Below are 13,150 nucleotides of genomic sequence, written 5' to 3'. Positions count from 1 at the left end.
CCTTGTTATTTAATCATACTTGATATAAATATGCAATACGAGCAAAGACCCTTATGTATTATTTAAAACATTATATCATAAGTTGAATTTTTACGTATACAAAAAAAAAACAAGTTAATATAATTGACTCGATTGAATCATCTTGGAAAGTACTGCAGCGTGTAAAGTATTGCACGCGATAGTTCGTAATCACGATATTTTCTATAAATAGAATATGTGAATAGTTTGTCATACGGTGCGTAACACAATCTTGTACGTGTTTTTACAACACGTGCATTGTCTAGAGTGTTATAGAACTGCCTGTAGAATGTTGTTATAAAGCACGAAATTCAAAGCAAATACTAAATTTTTCAATGACATTGATCATTTACCTTTACTTTGTGACATTGGCTCTTATATTGGATTTTATAACATTAAACGAAGACAAATGTTGATTCTTTAACAAAATATAAGTGTAATTGATATAAAAAATGTAAGTTATAAAACATAATTGTTGTTTTAAATATGCATTAATATAATATAAAACGTATAAGTATTAAGTAGTAATATTTTCAAAATGAACATCACCAAACAATGAATATTTTCTTTGAAATAAACATTTATATTGATTTCTAATACATGTTAGTGATATTTTAAAAGGAATAGAATAGAGTAGAGAAACCTTAAAATTTGTAATCAAGTGCATTAGGTAAAATGCTAAACATCCGAGATAACTTTTACCGAATATGTAAGAAACAATATATATATATATATATGTACAAGCATGAATAGCATGCTTGTAACAGTATCAGACTACTTATTAAGCTGCTACTGCGTAGCATACTACACGCACCAACCACGTGGTTGAATACGACGCATGCGCGACACGTGCACGAACACCTAACCTCACCGAACAAATGTATGACGACTTCATATAACCGTATCGCGAAGAATGCCAGTATGTATCGAGTTCCGTAACGATTCGAATAAACAACCAGACATAAACGCCATGTGCCCCTGTATTTCATGAAAGTAGTGTAAGCAAGTAGAATAATTTATTTGCGGCACGAATACCTGGAGGGGACTATACATTGTAAATTTGCCTGTCGGGGTAGTAGCCTTTTCAATTCCAATACGGTTCCATTAAGACACGATCAACGAGTACGATTACGTCTCATCATTTTTAAAGAACGAACGTTATTCTCATATCCTACCAAATGAACGTTTCGGCGATTCCAAGGCAAATGCTACTACATAAACGGTAAACTCGGCATTAGCTATTGCCAAAAACGTGTTGTCTGCTTTCACAGAGTGCATATAGAATTTGCGGCATTTTAAAAGGCGTCAACTAAAATTTTGTGGAACGTCTTCAAAAAATATGAATGCGGAAGTTTATGAGACCTTGCCTACATCTTCTGTAGCTATACACATGACAGCAGGTGCAATCGCCGGAATTATGGAACATTGTGTGATGTATCCACTCGACAGTGTTAAGGTAATAGCTTTATTTCTCGCACATTTTTTCTTCAGTACTTTACATAACCTTAACTATCATCTCACGGAATTCCATTTCCGCCGTATTCTAATAAAGCTCAATGACATTTAATATCATGACAATGCAAGTCGCACAGTCTTTGAATAGTAATAAATGTGATTTTCGAAGACAGTTTTCTGGATTTTACCATTTCCTTCGTCGAAATCTAGAAATCAAGTTTTACGTTATGCGATTGTCGTAATCTTAAGTAAATAGTGAAGTACTTAAATTTTCAAGATAAATACAATTAATCTTCATGAGATATTAACATTTCACCGTATAATTTCGTGTTTTATATCACAGCTATAAAGTTATTGTGCAATCAGTTTAAGCAATATAATTTCATAATTATTTCCAGGTACCAATTCTTAGAATTTACAAACGACTGAATTAATCATCAAATGATTTAGCATTAATGTTCTGTAATAATTGTTTACTATTTTCAATACTTATTAAAACAGCAAGTATACGATTTATTATGTCACAAAACATTGCTGATACTATATATTTAGCCATTTACATAATTAAATAATGATGAAATTATATATGTTAACTGATAATGATGAATAAAACAGATTTTGTGTAATAAAAAATAAACTCTCTACTCTCTACTTAATTATTTTTAATTCTTAAATGTACAAGTATTATTTTTTCATGATCCCTCTTTATTATTACAATATATAATTGAACTCTTTTATTATATTCAGAAACTTGTGTTTTAATATTTAGTTTATAATCAATAAAAAAATAACATTTTATAAAGTAATTTTTCTTTAAATATAAAGACAATTTCAGTATTTGATTTATATATTATGTTATATTGGAATATATATATATAAACACGCATAATTTATTAAATGTTAAATGATCAAATGTATATAGACAATATCCAAACCATTCTGTTTGTATTTTTTTGATACTGCAAAAGATTTATTGTTTGACAACATGAAATGATTAAATAGAACATGAGATTCAAATATTCATTACATAACACATTTCTTAGTTCTGTTACAGTAGGTTCTATTTTTGGATTTCTTTTCAACCTACAATCTATATTAGTAATTACTTTCACATCTAATTGTTAGAAAATATACTTGCAAAGAGATGTAGATATAAAGTAGTACAAAAATTTATTTCATATAAACAATGTATCTCTCCTTAAAGTTTAATGAGCTATTCTATATGTTCCATATATTATTTAGAAAATAATAAATATGTGCATTATTATCTGTTATTTTCATTTATTATCATCTTACATTTTTAATAACAAAGATATAATGATTAAAAAGATCAGTAAAAAATAATCATATCTATAAATAATTACAAGACATGGTTTTAAAGCTATCATAATACTTTCATATCTTTTTCTATCATCAAGTAATCATTCTAGAATATTAAAAATGTAATAGAGGTTAAATAGTTTCAATCTTTTGTGTGTTATTATAGTCTGAATATTTTTATATATATTCGTATAAAATCAATATTTTAAATTAGTTATGACAAGTAATATTTACTTGTATTATTAAGCAAATAAATGAATTTATTTACATGGATGTTTACCTTATTTCATCTTATTTATAATTTTTTTATCTTATTTATATTTAGACAAGAATGCAAGCATTAACACCAAGTTCAGTAAGAGGTGGAGGAGGTGGAGTAGGAACAGTTCTGATTAGAATGGTACAACAAGAAGGTTTTCTGAGACCAATTCGTGGTATGAGTGTAATGGTTGTAGGAGCTGGTCCTGCACATGCATTATATTTTTCGTGTTATGAATTTATTAAAAACAAACTCTTGAGTTCAAGAACAAATCCTAATTTAAATTTAGCTGCATATGGAACTGCTGGTTGTTTGGCAACACTTCTTCACGATGGTATAATGAATCCAGCAGAAGGTAAAGCATCCTACAATTAGCAAATATATAAATTATTTATTTATTATATACTTTAGCTGTTATGCATTGTATATATATTTTAAAGCATATAAAATTTGTTTGGGCGGGGGGAGAAACACAACAAGCTAAATATGATTCATAACTTCTAGAATTTTATTCAATGAAAAATAAAATTATCTTATTCCAGTGGTTAAACAGCGATTACAAATGTATAACTCTCCTTATCGAAATGTTATAACATGTATAACAAATATATACCGAAAAGAAGGTATATATGCATTTTATAGAAGTTATACAACACAGTTAGCTATGAATGTGCCTTTTCAAATGATTCACTTCATGACGTATGAAATTGCACAAGTTTTCACGAATCCTGACCACACATATAATCCAATTGCACATATGGTATCAGGTAAATATATATTTTTAAAAGGAAGTATTTTATTTCATTACATTTAAAACTTTAAAAATGAATTATATAAATTACAGGTGCATTAGCAGGAGCTGTTGCTGCTGCAGTCACAACACCTTTAGATGTTTGTAAAACACTTCTAAATACACAGAGTGGAGTCCAGGTTCAAGGCATGACAGACGCTATTAAAACAATTTATAGATATGGAGGTTTACGTGGTTATTTCCGTGGTTTGAATGCTCGTGTCCTTTATCAAATGCCAGCAACCACTATTTGTTGGTCAACGTAAGTATACGTTGTAAATATAACGTTATGAAATATAATAATGATTATATATATTATTTCTACAATATTATTTGAAATAGATTATTCAAATTAATACAGTAGTCATAACTATAAAAGATTAAGTGTCTGACTTGAATTGAACATCTAAATTATTTACTCTACCATTAATGGTAAGAAAAAATGACTAAGAAAAGTTTAAATCGTTTCAAGCCATGCATCTTGTGGTAATAATAAAAATCTCACCAATGTCAATTAAAGGGTATTCTAAGTTATTGATATTTTTTGTGTATGTTAACAGTTGTTTTTTATAATGTGATGATGCAGTTGGTAAAGCTAATTAAATGACCTACATTGTTATAACTTTGATATGATTTTGAAAAAATCTTGAAAAATATAAATGAATCTAATGGTGAATAATGCATTGTGCATATTTAATTCTCAGCTGTTATAAACCCATTCTCAAAAACACTTTATATATTAAATTCTGTCAGATTACAATATTTCAAGATCAGTAAAATTCAATTGATTAGGTTAGATTACTATTATGGGCATAATGTATTGTTACAACAAAGGAGTAAATATAAATATGGTATTGGATTATGATAAATATTAAAAACAAATAAAATAAGTTGATTTATTATGTTTATTATATTGTTCCAATATAAATTTCTTTTCCTTCTTCAAAATTATGATATCACGATCACTGAACTCATCTTGATGTTGAGTACAACATTAAGCAAAGAAAATATTAATGACCTTGAAGTAATTTTTAAGGTCACCTTGTGGAGATTTTAAACCTCTCTGACTTATTTTTCCTGAATTTTAACATTAGCAAAAATAATTTAGATGTTCCATTTAAATATGACACCGTATATAGCATCAAGGATATCAAACATAAGAAATTTTTTATGAATCATTTAGATACGAATTTTTCAAATATGTACTACATGAAAAACAAGGCGATGGATATCGCAGTCCGGAAGTTGACAACGATTATGCAAGTGGCATTAATCAGATGCAAGGTACTTCTAGGTGTAGTCGTTTTCAAGATATGAGTGCATACCTCAACAACAATGCTCCAGCTTCAGTGTTACTTGATGTGACTACAAGATAGGTATTTTTTAATTTTTTATCGACATCACATTGAGAAACTATTGGATGGTGAATAAAGTATCCGTTTTTTCGTATTTGGAGAGTTTATCAAGAATATTTCGTTAATTCACCTGTTGCTCCGGTATTATTACATATGTATAATAATTCATAACGAATGAGTACATGTACAATTAAAAATCCATTTTGAGCCAAGTGCAGGACGCAGGCCCAACGGAATAAGATAAATGTATCAGAAAATTTCTTACGTTACTTCTTAGTGTATGACTGTTTTAAATAATATATATCAACTACATTATGATGACTCCATTTTTTAATATGTCAAAGTAAAGAACAAGTAAGAATTTGCACGTTACCAAGCAATTAAAACATTATCAATTAATAGCAAATATAAAACAATGAATTATGTATAAAAGAATATTTCGTTTTTCTTGATACTATAAAATCGAAATTTTTACTGTACATTACGTTCTATTGAACTAAATAACTAGCATTGTATTACTATAAAAAAAACTAATGAAATGAAATTATTAATTAGCAATATTATTTGAATGATAAAATATTGATGCTAGTATAGATGACTATTGTCTGGTGTGCAGAGATAATTAAACATGCTATCATCTATCCTACTGTTCATATGGAGTAGCGAAAAGTTTATTATGTAAATTAGAAAATTGAATTTATTTTATAAATATAAAATGTAACAATTTTTTCGATAAATTATGTGTAAACTATATTCAATTTATTTATGAAATGATTTATATATTTTTGTTATGAAGTAATTTGCATTATAGCTTATTCGTGTGAATGAATTCTGGCGATCGTAAAGTACGTGATGTGTAAAAAAAACTTGAAATGTTACAATAATGATCTATTAAAGTGAATCATACGTAATTTTTAGTCAAAAGAATATACATGTATTTTGTATAGAAAAAAATTGTGAAAATATTTCACTTAAATACAGTAAAGTTATATTGATTGGTACAAACATTTTTAGATACATTAAATTTGAGAAGTATGCTCCACTTGAATAGTGAATTAGATTATATAGCATATTTAATATTGTACTATATATTTAAGTTACAAGAAAACAGTGGGATGCATGGAAAAGTGATTAACAAGAAATGTGTGTAGCATAATCAAGTGAGTATATTTGAAATATGACTTAAAATTTTTTAATTGGAAACCATATATGCTTTGAAAGAAAAGATACGAAATTTTAGTATTCGATATTTACATGAAATGATAACGCAGGTTCTAAGTTTAGATAAAATGTAAGTTTATAAAAACTTATCAATTATGGAATGAAACGTTAGATAAGTGTTGCGTAAAGGTACAGAAGAACTTAGATTATTTTGTAGAACAGTGTAGATAAGTTAATATTACACGCGTATGTACAGTATAAAGAAACAAGTTAGGAAGAAAGAAAACTGCAACGTTATCGTGCGATAAGTACAATTCGCCTTGATTATACAAGTACAAATTAAGAATTGCTCCTTAGTCAGTTTGTAATATAAACAACAGTGCATCTAAACGTTATAATATAACATAATATTGCTTCCTATGGCTGTGATTACTGGGTCATTTGATGTTGACTTTAAGAGGGAGTAATATCATATGAAAACTCATACTTCACGCCATATTTATTTATTCTTGTTCATCGTTACCGATATATCATTATTTGACGTCATAAAATGTCACTGATTCTTATGTACGCAAATATATATATTTTTTATGATAGGATCTTTTTTCAAATGAAGGAAAAAGGTATTTAAATTATTTTTATGGTGCGAAGATATGATTTTTGACAAGAAAAAAATTTACAATACAATTTAATAGGTACATTAATCTATTCACGTAAACATATTATACATATACACGTTGTATGTATAAAATACTAATGTACCGAATGAATAAGCATTTTACATTATTTATTATTATTAGTATGTATTCATGTGATATCCAGTGTTTAATGAATTTGTACGTATATCTTATTTGTATCTTGTGTTTACAGTAATCTTCAATCTCCCGAATTTAATTATCGCGCAAAATTAATTGTATATTCTTTTTAATTGTTTAAATAAATATTCACGTTGTAAAGAGTAAAAATTACTATTAGCCGCTCAATTTTTACTATTGTCTTCAAAATTAAATTTTACATATATTTGCGGCGATCACGATGATCAATCGATTTTCATGGACTATTTACCTGAAAAATTAATGAGCAAGTTACTCGTACATTTTTTTAAAATTAATATTCGTAATATACATATAACATTATTTATCTGTTAAATTTACTCATTTTTTTTATCACTTTATATATAAAATAATGCTCCCACTGATATTATTGCATAAGTTAATAATGTTAGCGCACTAAAAGGTAATTGAATGACATGCAGTAAAACGTATTACATGTAATAATGATGTAAATAAAATAATTCTGTAAGATATAAAGACAAGTCATGGAAATATTTTTCTTGCCTATTGCATTAATGAGAGAAACATTAGAATATCGAGATGATATGTAATCTTATTTCAGAGTTAGGCTATGTTGAAAATTCTTTATAAATGTAACTTTTTCTTAAATCAATGGGCGTATATTCAAATTTTAATCACTCTTTTGTTTAAACTACTAAGCACATAACAAAATTAAAATATGTCAACCAGAGGAGGAATCTGTGATGCTCGTTGCCAAGCATTTCACACTGCAATGATACAAAAAGAAAAAAACACACGTATTAGATGGTTTTTGAAGAATCAACATAAATTATTAGATCATTTGAGAAAAACGGAGGAAATTAAACTTCCGTCGAAACATGAACCAGAAAAACAACCACCCGTGGATATTGTATATAATTGTGTTATATTTAATATTAATTACCCATATATGTTGTACAGTGAAAATTAGATGAGATTTTCTGTTTTATAGATACATTTAAAACCCTTACCAAATTGGAAACCTCTCGAACCTGATGGTTCTATCAATATGAACATAACGAAACCCATTGATCCGCAAGTAAGAACTGTTCTGTATGAAGACGCCCCGAGTTTTGTTAACGCTGAAAGTTATATGTCTGAAAGGTTTTACACATAATAATAATTTTTTGTAAATATAGTAAAAAAAAGATGACTGCCTAAAATCGTGCTTAAATAAAAAATATTGATGTTGCATTTCTTTGTTTCAGTATTGCATTGGTATTCTTCCTAATTTCGATTTCTTACATTGAAAATATATATTAGCAAAATTGATATTTTGGGCTAACATCCTCATTGATTATTTTAGAGTAAAAGACATTCCTGAAAATCGCTATTACTATCCGGATTGCACAAGTTGGATATACGGATGGCGCTTAACAGATTATCCACATATTCCACGAAGTAAAGTTGGACAAACAAATGTTATGATTCGTGAATTTTATCATTCAAAAATATCGAGCCTTCACAGGGATCCAGAATGGTATCGCTCTTCGAGAAGAATAACATTTATATGTGATGATAAAATGAATTAGTTTCCTATTAGGCGAAAATTTAGTCAGGTAACTTTTTACTTCAAAGTGTTTTGTGAAAATTTTTTACCAATTGTACTTTTCTAAAAACAGCAAAATTTTTGTAAGTGAACGTTTTCCTTTATGATCTACGATTAACTATGATTCATTAATTGTTGCCTTTTTATCTACTTCTAGTTTTCATAAATAATAAACAATTTCCTTTCGTTGATATCACGTTAATATTTCCCATATACAAAATATTAATATCCTAAATTTTACATTTTTTCTGTATTAAATATTTCTTTATGGTATTTACTTTTCTTTATATATTTTTATGTTCATTTCATCAAATATTAAATATTACAGTCCATACTTTAAGTTTGCATTTTTTGTATTTTTAAAGGAAACAATACATATTTAATCAACAATATTTTACGCTTGACGATACTTCTATAATAGATTTTGTACATCTCAGACGCTGTTTTTTTCGTAAATCGTACTTTTTACGATTCTTTCCTCTAAGCTAAACAGTTGTATTTTTCTATTGTTTAAAGAAGATGATATATAAAGTAATAAAGATTTTGCTAAATTTGTTAAGATCTATTAAACAAAAGATATTTATTATATTGCCTCATCTAAAAAACCGAGAGGAGAGGGAATTATAGAAATCCCATTGCTTCAAGAAAAATGTACCTATTTATAACAATTTACGAAAAAATAGCTTGTAAGATTTATAGCAGAGCGTTCTTTGTATGTATCATATTTAACGATTACAACTTTATAATCTTTTCTGTTTTTCTACTATCTTCCCATTTCTTCCTTTTTTTTCTTCATCCTTATCTGAATTAATCAAATGTTGTAATCATAACGGTAATAGATAGTCTGCTTGGCCCGGTATAGCATGAAACACAAAATTAATAAACTTCTGAAGATGTTTAGTAACTTTACAAAGCTCTTCGCCCAATAATTTCTTCTCCATATGACAATCAACAATTTCTTTTTTCATGATGGTTATTATATCTTTTAAGCGGACCATTAATTCATAAAATTCATTGATTTGTTGCTGTATTAAAGCATAGTTTCCTATGAAATATTTTTTCTCATATAACAAGCGAAATTCAAATAATTTCGTTACCTGAAAGTATTCATGCATTATATGTTTCTCTTTATTACTTCGTAATCGTTCCACACAGAGGATATAAATTAAATCTGCGGCATTTTGTATTTCAAACTGATGTCTCTGAATATGTAAATCTCTGCTCATCTTCTCTTTAAAGTCCAGCATTTCTTTTTTCAATTTTACATGCTGCGCCCTGTGTGAATTTTAATTCAAATTACTTATGCAAATGCAATGTTCAGAGATGCGCAGTTATGAACCTCATTATCTGATTAAAATCGGCAATTATATTGTCCCTTTTGGCGCAAAACAGCTTTTCAAATTCTTTGTACAACGATAGGACAACGTGAGTCATTTCCGCGCGCATTTTTCGCGTCACTTCGTTAGTCACGTTTATTCGTTCTTGTACAACTGCTTTTTGAATGTTCTTAGCACATTCTGCGGCTGCTTTAGACCATTCTTCCTGAGAAGTAAATTTGTTTTTATTTTTTTCTTTTTCGTAGACTTGCATAACTTTTAAACTACATTATATGTACACATATTCACTTCTCATTAAACTTTTTTCAATACCGTATTTTCAACAGCATATTTTTCACGATCGAGAATATACGAATGCTGTCTAAAAAATGCTTTTTGATAAAAATGTTAATTTATACAATAATAGTTAACAATTCCATTACGGCTAGATAAAGAAAATATTCGATAATTCTCGTACTCAACATCTTCATCAAGCTGATCATCCTGATCAAATTACTTGAGGTAATTCAAGATTACACAATCGCATATATATTAAACGTGTTTAGAATAGGATCTTCTATTTGGCGAAGTTACTTGTACTCCAATTACAAATATAAAAGTAATTTAGTATTGGATTCTTTCATATGAAATTCTTCAATTCCTTCGTTGTTGCTTTAATGCATATATCATTGTCATTAATAGATCATTAATATTATTGCTTCTACATCTGATTATTACAAAGCATTATCAGCTTATTAGATTCTTTCAATGGTATTTTATGCAATTGTATTAATAAAGCTATATTAATAAAAGAATATTAATAAAAATACATTAATATTTATTGTATTAATAAAATAGATGTCATCTTTTTTCAGTAATATATCCTTCTATTTCTTTTCTCGTTATACAAACAAATAAATAAATAGTCACGTGTTATGGTCTGAATGGATAATAATTAAATGATATTCATACTTTCTTTATATGTATATAAAATTTATACGGAAGAAATATAAAAAGTAATGAAAATCATTACTTCAAGTTGTTTTTGTAATTCACGTCGGACAGTTTCAATATAATTTTCGTATTTTTCATGCAACTGTTGAACGTGCAGCTCAGCTTCTTGCCTTTTTTTCGCTTGATACATATAAAACTTCTCTCGCGATTGCCTCTCTATTTTGTCCTTTAGATTTTCTTCAATTTCCTTTTTCACACGTCCTAAGAGAGCTTCACCAATTTCTAATTATTTTATTTAAGATTACAATTATATACAACATTTTGAATACTTCTATGTTATCTAATATATTTTGATATATATTCACCCATATATATATATACTATAATGTTACCTAATATATTTTGGTGCACGAATGCTTTTACGATTTGATAATCTGTTGACGGCATGAATTTGGTTTTGGGTAAATGATGGTCAGATGGAATTGGAAAGCATGCTTTTGATGCTTTTGATGGTGTCAATACATCCAACAACTTTATCGTATCATGATGAGTATAATTGAAAAACACCTGTGCCAAAGATGGACCAAGACAAGCGCGAACTACTGACGAAGGTGGAACATCGTTGTTCGAACACGGTTTCACATTACACTTTGGAGCTGTTTGATCTGTAACAATTTCATTTTCTCTCATCTATTTAAAGATGCAGTAGCAATGTAATAAACATGTTAATATTCCAACTTACGCATGACTTTTGTATTTAAAATATATTGTAATATACGAGAAATTTATAAAGAGATTAATTTTATAAAAGAATTAACCTTTGCAAGTTGATACTTTTGACTGAATGACAAATGATTAATAGAATAAGGAAACAAAGGAACGAATAATTTATCTCAACTAGCAATATTATGAAATTTAGAATATTCGACAATAATATATATTATATAACAATCTATATATATTGTTTATAATAATAAAATTTAAAAAAAAATACAAATTCTATACAGTTTATATTTATGCAATTTATATATATACATAATATTTAATTTAATTTAATGTAAAAGTATAATGCATACAATATTTTATTCTTAATCAATAAAAACTTTTATCTTAAATCTTGCTCTATATACTTTTTGATAAGATCGTATCGGTACATTTTAAAACAAGAGTTTTGAATAAGTTAAAATTAAGAAACTTTACATTCAAGAAATCCATTTTTAAGACGAATTTGTCAAAATACAATGCAAATATAGAACAATCACATTTTAGAAATTAAAAGGGGGAAGTATTTTCAAGTGCAACAACTGTTATACATTAGATTGTATAGTTATAACACTACCCTTATATCAGGAACAACTAGAAAATAATAGCATAAGTATAAATTTTAATATTGATACACAAAACTTGTTGTTCAAACTAATAAAATTTATCATTTTTTATCAAATATAATATTATATTAATTGCAATATCTACACTGTTAAAAACAATGACAATGATTTAATATGATTTATATATGATTTAATAATACGATTTAATTGATTCGATGAAAATTGAAAATTCGAGAAATTGATTCTTTGGAGAAATTTGTTTATTTCAACTAGTTTTGTGTATTTTAACTATGTACGAGTAGATTTTTATTTGATCGATTTCGTAATTTATAATTCTAAATATAAAAATTACCTGATCTTCCAAATCATGTTAAGTTCGTACATTTATGGTTATTGTTACATTAAAAGTAAACAATGTATATAACTTTTGAAGGTTAACGATGCAAATTAATACTGTGAATAAATTAAAATGAAAAATATAGTAGCGATTTATCCTCTATATTAGTCTACATCACGATTGTACAAACGGGTCTCGACACTTGTTAGGGAAAACCGTCCAAAAATTGAGTTGTAGCTAGTCGTGAGAAATCAACATGGAATATAACAAAGTTCGCGTTCTTACGAGACAGACAGAGATAAGTAGAATGTCTCAATTTCTTTCTGAGGTATTAATAACATGACACGCGTGTGCAGAATCGAAACCCTTCCTATCTTCCATGTTGGTTTCTTACAACTCAATTTTCGGACGGTTTCCTCTATGCTTCCAGTATTGAGTGTTGAGACTGATTTATATGACAGTGTTTGCCAATCTG

General features: G+C 27.5%; 3 protein-coding genes across 11 annotated transcripts; 2 read left to right on the top strand and 1 right to left on the bottom strand.

The window, feature by feature from the left end:
- The first annotated feature begins 171 nt into the window (after positions 1–171).
- LOC117162128 (mitoferrin-1) lies at positions 172–7,673 on the top strand. 2 transcript variants are annotated; one of them, XM_076623922.1, is made up of 6 exons: positions 172–472; positions 1,290–1,474; positions 3,119–3,407; positions 3,595–3,819; positions 3,897–4,104; positions 5,026–7,673. In XM_076623922.1, exons 2-6 carry the CDS (start codon positions 1,358–1,360, stop codon positions 5,216–5,218), a joined length of 1,032 nt encoding a protein of 343 aa, XP_076480037.1. In that variant the 5' UTR covers positions 172–472; positions 1,290–1,357; the 3' UTR covers positions 5,219–7,673. The 2 variants fall into 2 exon arrangements, with proteins under 2 accessions (XP_076480037.1, XP_033199880.1); XM_033343989.2 differs by lacking the exon at positions 172–472 and having other exon boundaries at positions 666–1,474.
- Positions 2,735–13,141, bottom strand: LOC117162126 (uncharacterized). 8 transcript variants are annotated; one of them, XM_076623920.1, is made up of 7 exons: positions 11,753–11,906; positions 11,403–11,675; positions 11,090–11,292; positions 10,080–10,282; positions 9,845–10,015; positions 8,163–8,295; positions 2,735–3,417 (listed from the first exon to the last, which is right to left on the bottom strand). In XM_076623920.1, exons 1-6 carry the CDS (start codon positions 11,754–11,756, stop codon positions 8,268–8,270), a joined length of 882 nt encoding a protein of 293 aa, XP_076480035.1. In that variant the 5' UTR covers positions 11,757–11,906; the 3' UTR covers positions 2,735–3,417; positions 8,163–8,267. The 8 variants fall into 8 exon arrangements, with proteins under 8 accessions (XP_076480035.1, XP_076480036.1, XP_076480033.1 ...); XM_076623921.1 differs by lacking the exon at positions 2,735–3,417 and adding an exon at positions 7,046–7,423 and having other exon boundaries at positions 8,163–8,273; positions 9,838–10,015; XM_076623918.1 differs by lacking the exon at positions 2,735–3,417 and adding an exon at positions 7,046–7,423.
- On the top strand, positions 7,871–9,491 carry LOC117162129 (uncharacterized). Its single transcript, XM_033343991.2, has 3 exons — positions 7,871–8,062; positions 8,144–8,295; positions 8,498–9,491. The coding sequence occupies exons 1-3, from the start codon at positions 7,871–7,873 to the stop codon at positions 8,721–8,723; spliced, it is 570 nt and encodes a 189-aa protein (XP_033199882.1). The 3' UTR covers positions 8,724–9,491.
- Positions 13,142–13,150: the final 9 nt, after the last annotated feature.

This window comes from Bombus vancouverensis, chromosome 13 (genome assembly GCF_051014615.1).
Source record: "Bombus vancouverensis nearcticus chromosome 13, iyBomVanc1_principal, whole genome shotgun sequence".
Lineage (NCBI taxonomy): Eukaryota > Metazoa > Arthropoda > Insecta > Hymenoptera > Apidae > Bombus > Bombus vancouverensis.
Note: the sequence above shows the minus strand (reverse complement) of the source record. Positions and strands in the feature narration are given on the sequence as shown.

What these genes read in the sequence shown, in the direction of transcription:
- LOC117162128 (XM_076623922.1), top strand. Translation starts at nt 1,358, where the DNA reads ATGAATGCGGAAGTTTATGAGACCTTGCCTACATCTTCTGTAGCTATA. An exon ending in TATAATGAATCCAGCAGAAG is followed by an intron (nt 3,408 to 3,594) that starts GTAAAGCATCCT and finishes ATCTTATTCCAG; the next exon opens with TGGTTAAACAGCGATTACAA. An exon ending in AATTGCACATATGGTATCAG is followed by an intron (nt 3,820 to 3,896) that starts GTAAATATATAT and finishes TATAAATTACAG; the next exon opens with GTGCATTAGCAGGAGCTGTT.
- LOC117162129 (XM_033343991.2), top strand. Translation starts at nt 7,871, where the DNA reads ATGTCAACCAGAGGAGGAATCTGTGATGCTCGTTGCCAAGCATTTCAC. An exon ending in AACAACCACCCGTGGATATT is followed by an intron (nt 8,063 to 8,143) that starts GTATATAATTGT and finishes TCTGTTTTATAG; the next exon opens with ATACATTTAAAACCCTTACC. An exon ending in GAAAGTTATATGTCTGAAAG is followed by an intron (nt 8,296 to 8,497) that starts GTTTTACACATA and finishes TGATTATTTTAG; the next exon opens with AGTAAAAGACATTCCTGAAA.
- LOC117162126 (XM_033343987.2), bottom strand. An exon ending in CGTGCACCAAAATATATTAG is followed by an intron (nt 11,293 to 11,402) that starts GTAACATTATAG and finishes TAAAATAATTAG; the next exon opens with AAATTGGTGAAGCTCTCTTA. An exon ending in AATTACAAAAACAACTTGAA is followed by an intron (nt 10,283 to 11,089) that starts GTAATGATTTTC and finishes TTTACTTCTCAG; the next exon opens with GAAGAATGGTCTAAAGCAGC.